Below are 14,972 nucleotides of genomic sequence, written 5' to 3' on the forward strand. Positions count from 1 at the left end.
AAACATTGTGTTTCCTGCAGTTGCGAACTCTATTTGTAAGTAACTGTTTTGAGAAAGGGCTCCGTGCAGCACAACGTGAGAAGTCGATCTGCATCTGTGTCAGCCAAGAAATAAACAATATGAAGCAGATGGAAGCTGTAAAACTGTAGAATGAAAACGGTTCATCAAAGAAACTGCTGTGATTTTAAAAATAAAGGTTCTTTAGTTTGGAATCATGGACTAAGGTGGAAGTGCAGTTTGTGGAACATGACAGTCATTTAAAATAGACCAACAGCGCCCCCTGCTGCTGTCTGTTGTAAGGTTCGATTACTCAGGTATGAATGACTCGAAATTAAAGAATTCAGTCAGTTTTAGGGCGTTGGACACAGACGACACAGCTCCGCGAGTCGTTCACTTTTGTTGGTTTTTGTTGGTTTTTCTTTGATCAGTGTAAAATGTCGGAGAGGATCGCTGCAGTGGAGGACTTCCTGACCTGCCCTGTGTGTTTGGACACGTTTAAAGAGCCGGTGTCTCTGGGCTGTAACCACAGCTTCTGCTCCAGCTGTTTACAGAACTACTGGGACAAACACAACACCAAGAACTGCCCGGTTTGTAAAAGGAAGTCCTCTAAAGACTTTCCCCTAATGAACTTTGCTCTGAAGCAGCTGAGCCTTAACTTTAAAGCAGAGGAGGGGGTCTGCAGTAAACCCCCTCAGACTGAAGCTGAAGGGGGGGTCTGCAGTAAACCCCCTCAGACTGAAGCAGAGGGGGGTCTCTGCAGTAAACCCCCTCAGACTGAAGCAGAGGGGGGGGTCTGCAGTAAACACCCTTCGGTTCCTGCTCTGTTCTGTCTGGACGAGGCTCGTGCTCTGTGCTCTATCTGTGAGTTCTCTCAGCACCGAGACCACACTGTGGTGTCTGTGGAGGAGGCAGTGTCTGGGTTAAAGGAGCAGCTACAGTCGGAGCTAAAGCCTTTGACTGAACAGAGAGAGCAGGCCTCGGCCTTACAGCGACAGTATGAGGAAGTGCGTGTTCACTCGGAGAGGCAGGCAGAGGCGTGTGCACGTCACATCAGGGAGACCTTTGAGCGACTCCACCGGTTCCTACAGCGAGAGGAGGAGCTGAGGCTGACAGCTCTGAGGGAGGAGCGGAGCAGACAGCTTCACACCATGGACTCAGAGCTGGAGAAGGTCAGGGAGCTCCTGTCCACTCTGAACAAGAACATCTCCACTGTGGAGCAGCAGCTGAAGAGGGAACACATGGACTTTATCAGACAGTACTCACACAGTCAGAAAAGCTCCCGCTCACTCCTCTCACAGCCAACACTAAGACTGGGCCCAGGACTCCTGATAAACCAGGCCACAGTCCTGGGCAACATGGGCTTTAAGGCCTGGGAGAAGATGAGGAGCCAGGTCCACGACCGCCCAGTCATTCTAGACCCAAACACTGCAAACGAATGGCTTCATCTGTCTGAGGATCTGAGTGGAGTGAGAGGTGGAGAAACTAAACAACAGGTCCCTGATAATCCAGAGAGATTCATTAGATCTGCTTCAGTCCTGGGCAGTGAGGGGTGGAGCTGCGACTCACACCAGTGGGACGTGGAGGTGGGAGACCATCCAGACTGGATCATAGGAGTGACCAAAGAGTCTGTCGACAGGAAGGAAATAAGAACTGCAAATCCAGAAGACGGAGTCTGGTGTTTAGGCCTTGTAAATGGAAAATACCTTGATGTTGTTGGTTATGAACTGAATCTAAATCTCAGACCTGAGAAGATCCGAGTGCGTCTGGATTATGACGAGGGGAAAGTGTCTTTCTACAACACTGACGACATGTCTCTGATCTGCTCTCACACAGACAGATTCAAGGAGAAAATCTTCCCTTATTTTTATATTGGTCGAGCTGGTGACGCTAAAACCAAAGAGATTCAAATATGTGATGTTTAATTAAAGATCTAATTTTCTTATAATTTTGTGTTATGTGTTTTTTCCTCATCTAAAACATTGTTGTTTTTTTTGTTGTTTTTTTAGTGTCATTCATGTTTGAATAATCCTGTCATTTCCAAACATATATTTGATAGCCTGATTACAGTTAATTCCATTTCCCACAGCGGTGCATACGCACGCAAACAGGAAGCAGAGTCAGCCAATCAGTGAAGGGCGGTGTCTGCCGTTGATGCGCTTTATTAGCAGTTTTCCTTTAATATTTGCGCAGGATTAAGAATCACGAAACTCACCGACTGTCGATGTCTCTTTTATCATTCACTGCCGATTGGAGATATCACCATAGATATATATAAAGGCTAGATGTCTTAAGGCAGAGTCACTTCCGGCATAACGGGCGGCCATCTTGCCACAGGGAAGCTTTCTGGCTCAAGTAGTAATAGTAGTAGCATAAAACACAATGTTATGAGTGAGCGAGCTCCCTGTGGCAAGATGGCCGCCGTGTGCGGACGTCACCCTCCATTGGCCAGCAGCGCGTATGACACATCTAAGATAAGATAAGATAAGATAAGATGGTACTTTATTGATCTCACAGATGGAGAAATTGCATAGCCTTTATACACTGCGTTCCAAATTATTATGCAAATGACATTTTTCTAAGATTTTCTAAATTGTGAACTCAAATGAGAGTCAGCATAATTTTCAAGTCTTTACCTGGTAGAGGATCATTTAAATGTGGTGGAAAAAATTTCCTAGTGATAACAGTATTTTTTTCAAAAATAAATATAGTAAAAACCTCAAAATCCACTGTTCCAAGTTATTATGCAACTCATCGTTTCAATACATTTTAAAGCTTGTAATTAACTGAAAATGGTCATTTGCTGAATTTGTAGCATTGGGAGGTCATATTTACTGAAATCAAAAGATATTTCAATCAAAAAAATATTAACAGGTCAAGTTATATTTTAACATAGGAGCCCTTGTGTGATAGCAGCTTCAAAATTCTTAAATCCCTCAAAATTGTAAGTTTTTGGACAGTTTCTGCTTGGATTTCTTTGCAGGATGTTAGAATAGCCTCCCAGAGCTGCCGTTTGGATGAAAACTGCCTCCCACCCTCATAGAAGTTTTTTTTGTTGAGGCTCCAAATGTTCTCAACAGGGTTGAAGTCAGGGGAGGAGGGGGTCCACATCATGAGTTTCTCTCCTTTTATGCCCATAGCAGCCAGTGATGCAGAGGTATTCTTTACAGCAGGACATGGTGCGTTGTCATGGTGAAGAGGATTTTGTTCGGGAAAGCACGGCTCTTCTTTTTGTAGCATAGAAGACAGTGGTCAGTCAGAAACTCCACATATTTTTCAAAGGTCATTTTCACACCTTCAGGGAGCCTAAAAGGGCCTAAAGGGGCCGACCAGCTCTCTCCCCATGATTCTGGACCAAAACATGACTCCGCCTCCTCCTTACTGACGTCACAGCCTTGTTGGGACATTGTGGTCATTCACCAACTATCTACTACTCCATTGAGTTAACCATCCAGGGCTACACGGCGCTCATCAGTGAACAAGACTGTTTGAAAATGAGTCCTCATGTATTCCTGAGCCACTGCAACTGTTTCTGTTCATCAGCTTCAATTAACCGTTTAGGGGAGGCCCGGATAGAAGGTTTATGCACAACTGCAGCCTCTGGAGGGTCCTACACCTTGATGTTCGGGAGACTCCAGAGGCACCAGCAGCTTCAAATACCTGTCTGCTGCTTTGTAACATCTGTTCTCTTAATCTGATGTGTTTGTCTGACAGAAACCGTCCATATTGTGCCTTTATCGGCACAAACCGGAGTGTGCTCTGAATCATCCACAAATCTCTTATCTGTACGATGATTACACTTAATCTTTCATGAAATATCGAAGGTTTTCATACCTAGACCAAGGCATTCAACTATTTCACGCTTTTCATTAGCAGAAAGTCCCTTTTTCTTTGCCATATTGCTTGAAAATGAGGATCTGCATAATAAAGTGGAACACCCTTTTTCAGTAGTTTTTCCCTTAACTGGGCTTAACCCGACAACTACTCATCCCAGGTCTCTGAGATTAATGTCAGTGATTCATAGAGCCCCAAGACACGATACCATCCATGAGTTTCATTATTATTATTTATTTTTTTACCTCTTTGACACAAAAATCCAATTTGCATAATAATTTGGAACGCAGTGTATATAGGCTACCTATGCATATCACTGGCAGGACTTCTTCTACAAATGCGCCAAGCGCCCTCTGCTGGTGTTACCAAGTATTGCATGTTACATTAAAACACAGTAAACCGAAAAAGTAATAATAAAATAATAAAATATTATTTATTATAATATTAATATTTATTAATTAAATAAATACATCCGAAAGACGGATCGGTGCGGCGTCAGCAGTGATGCGGTCGCTGTATCGGACTGTCGTGATGAAGAGGGGGCAAAGCTCTCGATTTACCGAGTTTCCTTCGCAGGGTGTCTGGGCGCACCCTCCGAGATCGGGTGAGGAGCTCAGCTACCCGGGAGGAGCTCGGAGTAGAGTCGCTGCTCCTTCACGTCGAAAGGAGCAGCTGAGGTGGCTCAAACATCTGTTCCGGATGCCTCCTGGTCGCCTCCCGCGGGAGGTGTTCCAGTCATGTCCTAGTGGGACAAGGCCTCGTGGAAGACCCAGGACACGCTGGTGGGACTATGTCTCCGAGCTGGCCTGGTGTCGCCTCGGGGTCAGAACAGCTGGAGGAGGTGTGTGTGGATCGGGAAGCCTGGGCATCTCTGCTGAGACTGCTGCCCCCGCGACCCGGCCCCGGAAGAAAATGGATGCATGGATATTAAATAAATAAATAAAACATATTATTATTTATTAAAATAGCGAAAAGTAAACAATAATAAACAGTTTTTCATTTTAGAATTATTACCTTAAAGAGTTTTTAATGTTTTTTTTTTTCAAATTAATCTATAAAGTAAACACCTACTTTTAGAGGTGAATGTATGTTGTTTATTGTCCCTTTTGAAATAAATAAATAAACAAACTAAAAATAAACTAATGCAGGCTAACGGACTCTAAAAAGTCTCCCGGACGAGCTAACTGCTAACTGTCCGCATACGTTAGGATCAAATGCCGCTTCTCCTTTTTATTTCTATGCTCTGGCAGCTTCGAACATATCTGGTCAATATTGCTTTCATGTTATAGATTTCAATTTCAGATGGACAGTTCAAACAGTTTTTGAAAGTAATTTCCAAAAACATCCAAATGTTTTCCCTGATCATTATTTGATAGCAACTGGATTCACAAACCTGCCACATAAATTTTATGGCTGAAAGTCCACCACCACTTTTGGACGCCTTTATGAGGAATAATTAGAGTATAGTTCATATGTGCTGGAACAGATGACTTTGAACTTTGTGACAGTTTTTGTTTTGTGTGAATTTGCCCATGATTTACAGAGAAATTAGCCATAAACTAAGACTAGAAATCTAAATTTTACTGCAGTTACCGCAATGGAATTCTCAGCTGCTCCATTTAAATTTTAAACTATAGATACAGACGACATCTCATCATAGAAGGGGGCGTGGCTTCATCGAGGGGAAAACAGAATCTTTTGGGAAACACAATTTTCCACTCTTTTTAGCCATTTTCTGATGGAATATGAACTTATTTCGGGTCCATATGGATATTTTCTCACAGCAGATTGTTCAGTAAAAAACGGCAGTCGTAGCTAGCGCTAGCTAGCCGTTAGCATTCTCCGTTATTCATGTATTTATGGGCTGTTGAACCACTTTGCTCCTCTCCATGTCTTTGTATCTTTATTTAGTAGAAAACTATATTCATAATTCAGCATTTGTTAAAGTAGTTTTTGAATAATTGGAGAAAGTTTAGATTTTTCTCCAAATTGTTTTCCCCCTTAACTGTTTTCAAACATGACCATATATGGGCGATTCCAGAAATGCCGTCTCTATAGTTTCATAGAATGTTACAATGTCACATGATCCCAAGCTTCCATCTGTATTCATAGTTCCAATGCATTGCCATGGCAACAGTCAAGTTCACCTTCCGACACAGCCTGCAGCCCCAGATGCAAACATGTTGTAAGCTTGACAGGCTGTGTTTAAACAGAGCTCACAGGCAAGTATTCAGTGGACATATTGCATTTGCAGCACACACGCATACAGAGACACAGGCATTAACGTAACAAGCAACCATGAGTTCTGCTGATTCCAGTTCAGACTGGGGTTCATGGCATACATCTCATATTGAACGAAGTCCCCTGGATGAAGAGGACATGATGGAGGTGATAGGGGAATGGACAGAGGAGTCATCTCTGAACAGTCTCATCCCAAACATTCCCACAGACACAATCCAGCCGGTTGTAAACTCATTTTGGGAAAGACTGACCACAGTGGACACATCAGACGCTGAGTCCCGACAGCACCTGGGGCAAACTTTTCTCCAAATCATTGCAACACTCTCTGAGTCAATGCTGACGGCCTTCAGCAATGCGGTGTTAGCAGGCAGAGAAGAAGAGCGTAATCTAACAGTGTCAGAAGAAGGTGTAAGTAGAGCAGTGCTTCACGGCCTTCTTGAGAGCTTTGAAACGGCTTCAGGGGCCTCACACCTGGCCGTGAATCACTTGTTCGAACAGGTGATCCATGAAGTGACAGACAGAACAAACTCTGTCCTCAGTTGCAGCTCCGTGCAGGGAAACTGCCTTGTGGTTGCTAAGAATGTCAGATACAGGCTACCAAAGGACAAAATGAAGGCCATGTTTCGTCATGCAAAAGCCTTGATGAAATCTATTAACGCCAAGCTGAGCCGGAGCTGTGGGGGGTGTGTCCAGACCGAGGTGTCCCCTTCACACACAGAGACCCCTGAAGAGACTGAACCAGCACTGCGAGTTCAGTGTGTCAATAAACCAAACGGGAAGATTACCCCTCAGAAACACCCACTTAGCAGACCCTCTCTGGGCAAACAAACGCCATCTGATCTAGTCCCCAATGGGAACTCCAGCAGCGTGACCAGCTCCATCACAGAGAGGAGAAACGCCCTTCAGAAAGTGAGGGAGATCCTGGAGCAGGAGGCTCTGGACCTGAGTGGCAGAGACAACAGTCACTGGAGCAGTAACTGGAGCACTGTGAGCCGCGACAGTGACAGAGCAGCAACATTCATCATCGATGCCATCCAAAACGATTCTCTTACTGAAGGAGAGAGCCACATCTCTCTGCCCTGGATGGAAAGAGTGACACAGACAATTAAGCACTTTTGTGTGAAGATCTACACCAGAGAGACACTTCGGAAATCTCTGAAAAGACTGTGCTGTAGGTGCGGCCACACTGAGGATGTTGATGAGGAGTTGTTAGAGGATACAACCTCTTACGTGGAGCAACTTATTCATGAACGCGCTGAAGAATTAGATGTTTATGTGGGAATGATATTGAGGATGGGTGATGGAGAACACAGAGATCTGTGTGATAATCTTTCCGAATTCCTCTCCGTCAGACTAGAATCTCCACAATATCCTGGAGGTTTTCAACAAAAAACAAACATCACGGCTGAGTGTGGCAGGGTCATGGGAGAAATTGGCAGTTGGATTCAGAACCAGGTCCAGCTGCCAGTCTACAGAGCTATGGGCAGAATTCGTAGTATAGTTTTCAGATCACGCTTCAGACCAGATCTGGTCACATCTACAGACAGCATCACCACGGGTTACGACACATCATCAACTTCTCAATCTACCACTGAAGAGTCCCGTGGAGCAGCCAGATGTTGCACAAATCTTCAGGGAGTATTTCAGATAATGAAAAAGATCCTGAAGCAAGAAGCTGTAGAGCTGAGCTCCAGCGACGAGAGCAGCTTAAACCACGACAGTCATACAACTGCATCGTCAATCATTGAGACCATCCAGAACCAGTCGGTTTCTTTTGAAGAGAAGAAGAAAAGCATAGTGCAAAATATTCAATCCTTTTTTGTGACATGCTACAGCAAAGGCATGTTTCGCAGTTGTCTTAGGAGACTGTCCGGCGACTCCAGAATGTCAGATGTTACTGAGGGCTCCGCGTTGTTGTCGCGTTCTCTGTCTGAATCCATAGCCCAGTATTCCAGCCAGGACGAGGACGAAGAGGAAGAATACTATAATCAGGCGTACTGGGCCATGGGAGATGCACATTTCATGCAAACTGATGACATGCCAGAGCAACTCCGTGTCCTCTTAGACCCTCAACAACAAAGAAAGCATTTCCAACAGGCCATTCGGGCTGAGGTCATCAAATTCACGAAACAGATTAGAAACTGGATTCAGACCCAGATACAGCTACCAGCCCTGATAAATCCCGTCCACAGAACTCTGGGGAGGATACGCAGACTGATTAACGCCACTCTATACCCTCTTTCCACAGTCTCTACCAAGAGGACATCAGAAACCTCCACTGTCACCGAGGTCAGCAGTGCGTACACACCCCCAGGAGACCCCTCACAAGAGTTTGTAAAGCTGTCTTCTGTTATTAAGGAGCAGACACCAAACACAGTCCTAGTGGAAGCTGGTACATTCACTCCTGCAGAGGTTAAGGCTCCCTCTGTGCAACAGGATGTCCAGGAGCACAGCAAAGAGATGCCAAAGTGCAATCCGTCTGTCTGCTTTGGCCTTGCCTACGAGGTGGCAAAAAGGATCTTCAAAAGGGAGAAAGGTCCCGAACGGCGAGCGCTAGCAGAGAATCTGTACCAAGAACTGAAGTCTCAGGTTCCCCAATGGGATGTTCCAGTGAATCTGAACCCAAGACAAATCGACAAAGTGGCAGAGAAGGTTTACAAGGACTTGAAGAAAGGAACACATGGGAAATATTTAGCCTTCAAAGCAGGCTTGGATCCTAGTTTCACTTCTGTGGTCATAGACAGCATACATCAACACCTGATTATGCCTCCAAGAGAAAAATGCACACTGTGGTCATACCTACAGTCAAAGTGGCGCAATATTTGCTGTTGCTAAACCACCTGCACAGCATGGACCGCCTGCCCCCTTTAATCTCTTCCCCCCATTTATCGTTGCCAATTTAATTCCACTTCAATATGTCGAGGCTGTCAATCATCTACGAGATATCCATCTTAAATGACGGCTCTTAAGTCATCTGTACTCTGCAGTGAAAGTGTTGAATGTGAACTTATGTCTCAGCTCAGCCAACAGAGCTGACCTCCTTCAAGTGGTCTACATAGAGACCATTTGAAGGAGCTAAGCTGACCTCCTTCAAGTGGTCTACATAGAGACCATTTGAAGGAGCTAAGCTTAGCTCCTTCAAGTGGTCTACATAGAGACCACTTGAAGGAGCTAAGCTGACCTCCTTCAAGTGGTCTCTATTAGTCTGTGGGCTGAGCTGAAACATAAGCTGACAAAGCCTTTTTGGATAGGTGGTGAAACATTCAACACTTAAACTACAGAGAACAGAAGATGACTCAAGAACCTTAATTGAAGATCAACTTTTATATGTGTGGTTGGCTATTTGACACACTTTTACATGGATGGAGTCCACATCGAGCATCGAGCATTCAAACTCCTTGGCATTAGAGGGAGAGAGGGGGAGAAGAGCAGACCAGAAACATCAGTTGAGGCCGCTGAAAAAGCTTCAAGGTGGCTGTGGGTCAAGGGGGGAGACGCTTGGAGAAACGCATTGCTTGGACACACACTGGGGCCTGATCAACACAGGTTGGGTCACCCAGATGGGGGTATCTGAAGATCAAAGACCCCAAACACCCAATGATCCTGGGTCCTTCACTGAGGATGTGTCCAAGCTACACCTTCAAGGTGGACAGAAGAGAGACTGGCTATGCGGGTCAAAGGCAGTCAAAAAGGGTAGGAGGCACTCCGGAGTAGCAAAAATTTCTTAAAAATCCTTTATTGGTGCATGGACAAAACAGATTAAAAAACGCCAACGCGTTTCGACAGCTATGTCTTCATCAGGGCGATCTTTGTGAGTGAAATTGCTTACAGGTGTGTTAAATACCCGAGAGGGCTCACGTGAGGTATCACGTGACCAGGTGTAACAAAACAATACAACATAAGATCATCGAAAACATTGAACAAGCCAAAGAGCTAATTGCATATGTAGACAGATGACGGAGTATAGAAAAAACGTTCATAGAGGTATTCACAAGAGCACTAGTGAGGGGACGACAATCCTCACTAGTGCTCTTGTGAATACCTCTATGAACGGTTTTTCTATACTCCGTCATTATTGAACTGTTCACATAAGTTGTTTTCTCCCGCATGTAAATGCCTTTTAATATGTCCTGTCTACATATGCAATTAGCTCTTTGGCTTGTTCAATGTTTTCGATGATCTTATGTTGTATTGTTTTGTTACACCGGGTCACGTGATACCTCACGTGAGCCCTCTCGGGTATTTAACACACCTGTAAGCAATTTCACTCACAAAGATCGCCCTGATGAAGACATAGCTGTCGAAACGCGTTGGCATTTTTTAATCTATTTTGTCCATGCACCAATAAAGGATTTTTAAGAAATTTTTGCTACTCCGGAGTGCCTCCTACCCTTTTTGACTGCCTTTGACACGCACAGCCAGTCTCTCTTCTGTCCTCATGCACTATCGGCTCCTTGGAAGAGCACCCGTGAGTTTACCAACACTTATCACACCTATGGGACCTCAGCAGCGCTCATTTTCTATTTTTCTTCCAACACCTTCAAGGTGTTTCAAAATGTATCATAACTGCCGAGCTAGTGATTTCCAGGAAAGGCTGGATGATGACCATGAAAGACAGTAAACAGCTCAGAGAAATGGCAGCTGGTGCAGTAAAGGCTCATGCGTACTTCATAAAACGCAAGAACTTTGTTCCTACATCGAGAGCTGCAAGAACAAAGTGCTTTTTGTCTTGTAGCCATGGAAACGTCTTGTAACTGAAGACATTTACATGGTTAAAAGAAAAAAATACTTAATTGCAGCTCTCAGTGTAGGAACAAAGTTCTTGCATCTTTTAAGTATGAATTTGCGCAAAATTGCTTAAAAAAGAACCAGGAAAAAAATCCAGCTTTTTAAAAATGAGATTTGGTCTGAACTGCTCACTTCAAAGGAGCCAATGTGGTCACCTCACGATTTGAGATTATGTTGTTGGAAATTGTGCTTTAGTTTAAAAAGTGCAACTTTTAATGCAAAACAAAAATAGTTGATATTAGTGAGTATTTGACCTTTGAGTGACCCGGCGGCTGTAGGAACGCTCCTGTCAGACCCTCTCACAGAGAACCTACAGAACACTGATCCTGGAGAGAGACCACCGTGATGGAGAGCAGAGGCGCCATGCTGACCACTCACACAGCCGCTGGGGCACGACAAGGTCAAATTCATAACAAAGAAAATAGAAGAAAATGTGACCAAAAAATAAATACAAATGTGACAAAAAAATAAATAAAAATGTGACAAAAAATAAATAAAAATATAGCAAAAACACGACAAAACAGCAGCATAAATTTGCCGGAAAAACAACAAAAATGTGACAAAAAAATAAATAAAAATGCAACAAAAAAATAAATAAAAATGTTACAGAAACACGACAAAACAGCAACAAAAATGTGACCAAAAAATGTAACAAAAACACAAAATAAACGTACCGGAAAAAACAAAAAAAATGTGACAAAAAAATAAATAAAAATGTAGCAAAAACATGACAAAAACACAATAAAACAGTGGCAAAAAAATGTGACAGAAAACTTAAAAATGTGATTAAAAAATGGGACAATAATGCAACAAAAATGTAGCAAAAACACGACAAAACAGCAACATAAATTTGCCGGAAAGGCAACAAAAATGTGACAAAAAATTAATAAAAATATGACAAAAAACTTTTTAAAAAAATGTTACAGAAACACGACAAAACAGTGACAAAAAAATGTGACAAAAAAGACAAAAATGTACCTAAAACACGAAAAACACGTTAAAAAATGTTACAGAAACACGACAAGACAGCAGCAAAAAATGTGACAGAAAACTTAAAAATGTGATTAAAAAATTTAACAAAAATGTGACAATAATGCAACAGAAATGTAGCAAAAACACGACAAAACAGCAACATAAATTTGCCGGAAAGGCAACAAAAATGTGACAAAAAACTTTACAAAAAAATGTTACAGAAACACGACAAAACAGTGACAAAAAAATGTGACAAAAAAGACAAAAATGTAGCTAAAACACGAAAAACACGTTAAAAAATGTTACAGAAACACGACAAAACAGCAACAAAAATGTGACAAAAGAAACCAACAAAACATGATAAAACAGCGACAAAAAATGTGACAAAAAACACAAAAATGTGATTAAAAAATGCCACAAAAATGTGACAAAAATGCTGCAAAAACATGACAGCAACATAAATTTGTGTTAAATAAAAAAGTGTGAAAAACGTACCAAAAAGCTGGCTGCTTTTCATACCGAAAGGCATCACTTTAAGTGTTTTACAGATTACAACATTTAAAACAATACGCCTGGCACAACCTCCCATATATATTACATATTAGGACTAAAAAAATAGATTAGTCAGTTAAAAGCTAAGCTAAAAAGGTGGGTCTTAAAAACATTCTGGTTCTCTGCAGGCCTGAGCTCCTCCTCAGGCCTGAGCTCCTCCTCAGGCCTGAGCTCCTCCTCAGCCCTGAGCTCCTCCTCAGCCCTGAGCTCCTCCTCAGGTGGTTCCAGAGGCGAGGGCCGTAATATTGAGTCTTTTTGTTGACTTTAGGAATAACTAGGAGACCCCTGCCGGAGGAGCGAAGGGGCCGTGAAGGTTCGTAAGGTAAAAGCAGTTCTGAAAGATAAGAAGGACCAAGACCATTAAGACATTTAAAAACCATTAAAAGAACTTTAAAATCGATCCTGAAACACACGTATTTTGATGAAAGACAAGCTCAAAAAGTCAATTTGGAATGATATCCCTCTTTAATTTCAAATTATGAAGGGTCAAACATAAAGCAGGGGTGTCCAAACTTTTTTCACAGAGGGCCACATACAGAAACATGCTTTTTAATTAGGGATGCACCGATTCCGATACCAGCACCGGGTATCGGGGCGATACCACATGCACATTGTACTCGTATTCATGAGGTCCCGATACCAGAAGCCGACACCACCTGCCGTGTGTCCGGCCTCCGACAGGAGCAGCTCCACTGAGGAGAGAAAAGAACAACTGGAGAATTCTTTAGTGTCAACACAATATTCACATAGAGCTGATTTTAGTACAGACTCCCTTACAGACACCTTAAGTAAGGATTAAACAACGAGGAGCCGTGCATTCGACGGTTATAATGCACGACGCGGAGTCAAGAACACCACGACGCGCAGCGGAGCGGTGTTACTCCGCGAAGTGCATTATAACCGTCGAATGCACGGCTCCGAGTTGTTTAATCCGCTTATACCATGGTCCCACAAACGTAACATTTATAATAAGTGTTTGTTTCATTGACTAAACTCACTAAATATGCCAGACCACCGGGACTATTTTATGTGGGTTATTAGCCGGTCACTGAAGGCTCGTCTCAGAGCGAGTCATTCTCCGCAGCTATTACGAGGATCTCAGTCAGGCTCAACGAAACAACATCAGCACAGAATCACAACACAACAGGACTAACCCGGAAACACTTTTCCGTGGAAGTAAACACCGAATTGCGGCACTCGTGGGCAGGAGTTATTTCACTTTTACGCTGTTTAACCTGAAGCTAGCTAGCTAGCTCAACGAGCTCAACTGTTTATGGAAACAGCTGCGGTGGAGTCCGCTTACACCTTACCCCACGAACTGAAAGTTTTTTGATTGACTTTACTAATCCAGACAAATATGTTTAAATGCAGGATCATTTTATGTACGCCTGAAAATGATGAATAGCCTTAACCGTTTTCAATAGAAATGGAAAGCTCATATTTTATTAACAGTAGCTAACCTAGCTGCTCACTCTCCTCTACAAACATTTATCAAACATTTTGTTTTGGCCAAAAACGTTGAAATGAAAAACAAAATCCATCTCATACGTTCCTGTCAGTCACTAATTACGTGTTTATCTGATTCAGCTGTGTCATGCGTTGCTATGGCGATGCCCACAGCGGAGTGACATCCCAGTGATTTAACTACTGGACTACGTGTGCGGTTATACCAAAATAATGCACGCTTGTTAGCATCCACCAGCCAATCAGAATCGAGTATTCACCCAGACCATGGTATAAGTTAAGTTATACTTTATTAATCCCCGTAGGGAAATTCATTCTCTGCATTTGACCCATCCTCAATGCCGCTGGGGCGACCTGTAGGGGCAGTGAGCTGCCAGCGCGGGCCGGCGCTCGGGGACCCATCTCCATGATGTGCAACCAGGCTGGTGGTCAGAAACACCTGGCTGGAGAATTCACCTATTGTACATGTTTTTAGTGGTAGGGAAAACCGGAGTAGCCGGAAGAAACCTATGCAGACACGGGGGAACCTGCAAACTCCACACAGAAAGGCCCCGACCTTCTAACTGTGACGCACGAGCGCTAACCGCTGTACTACCGTGCCGCCCAGTTAGACTGGTTTAGATCAGGTTTAGACTGGTTTAGATCGAGTTTAGACTGGTTTAGATCAAGTTGACTGGTTTAGATCAAGTTAGGCTGGTTTAGATCAGGTTTAGATCAAGTTTTTACTGGTTTAGATCAAGCTAGACTGGTTTAGATCAAGCTTAGACTGGTTTAGAACAAGTTTAGACTGGTTTAGATCAAGTTAGGCTGGTTTAGATCAAGTTAGGCTGGTTTAGATCAAGTTTAAACTGGTTTAGATCAAGTTAGGCTGGTTTAGATCAAGTTTAGACTGGCTTAGGTCAAGTTTAGACTGGTTTAGAACAAGTTTAGACTGGTTTAGAACAAGTTTAGATCAAGTTATGCTGGTTTAGATCAAGTTTTTACTGGTTTAGATCAAGTTTTTACTGGTTTAGATCAAGTTTAGACTGGTTTAGATCAAGTTAGGCTGGTTTAGAGCAGGTTAGGCTGGTTTAGATCAGGTTTTTACTGGTTTAGATCAAGTTTACATCTAAACTAAACTTTTT

The 14,972-nt window shown here is 43.1% G+C and overlaps 1 protein-coding gene across 1 annotated transcript; it reads left to right on the forward strand.

Moving 5' to 3' along the window:
• Positions 1-427: 427 nt before the first annotated feature.
• Positions 428-1,922, forward strand: LOC306964876 (nuclear factor 7, brain-like; the record flags this gene model as incomplete). The annotated part of the gene is made up of 1 exon (XM_079559043.1): positions 428-1,922. Exon 1 carries the CDS (start codon positions 435-437, stop codon positions 1,920-1,922), a length of 1,488 nt encoding a protein of 495 aa, XP_079415169.1. The 5' UTR covers positions 428-434.
• Between the last annotated feature and the right edge of the window lie 13,050 nt (positions 1,923-14,972).

This window comes from Gobius niger (assembly GCF_951799975.1).
Source record: "Gobius niger genome assembly, chromosome: 6".
Classification (NCBI taxonomy): Eukaryota; Metazoa; Chordata; class Actinopteri; order Gobiiformes; family Gobiidae; genus Gobius; species Gobius niger.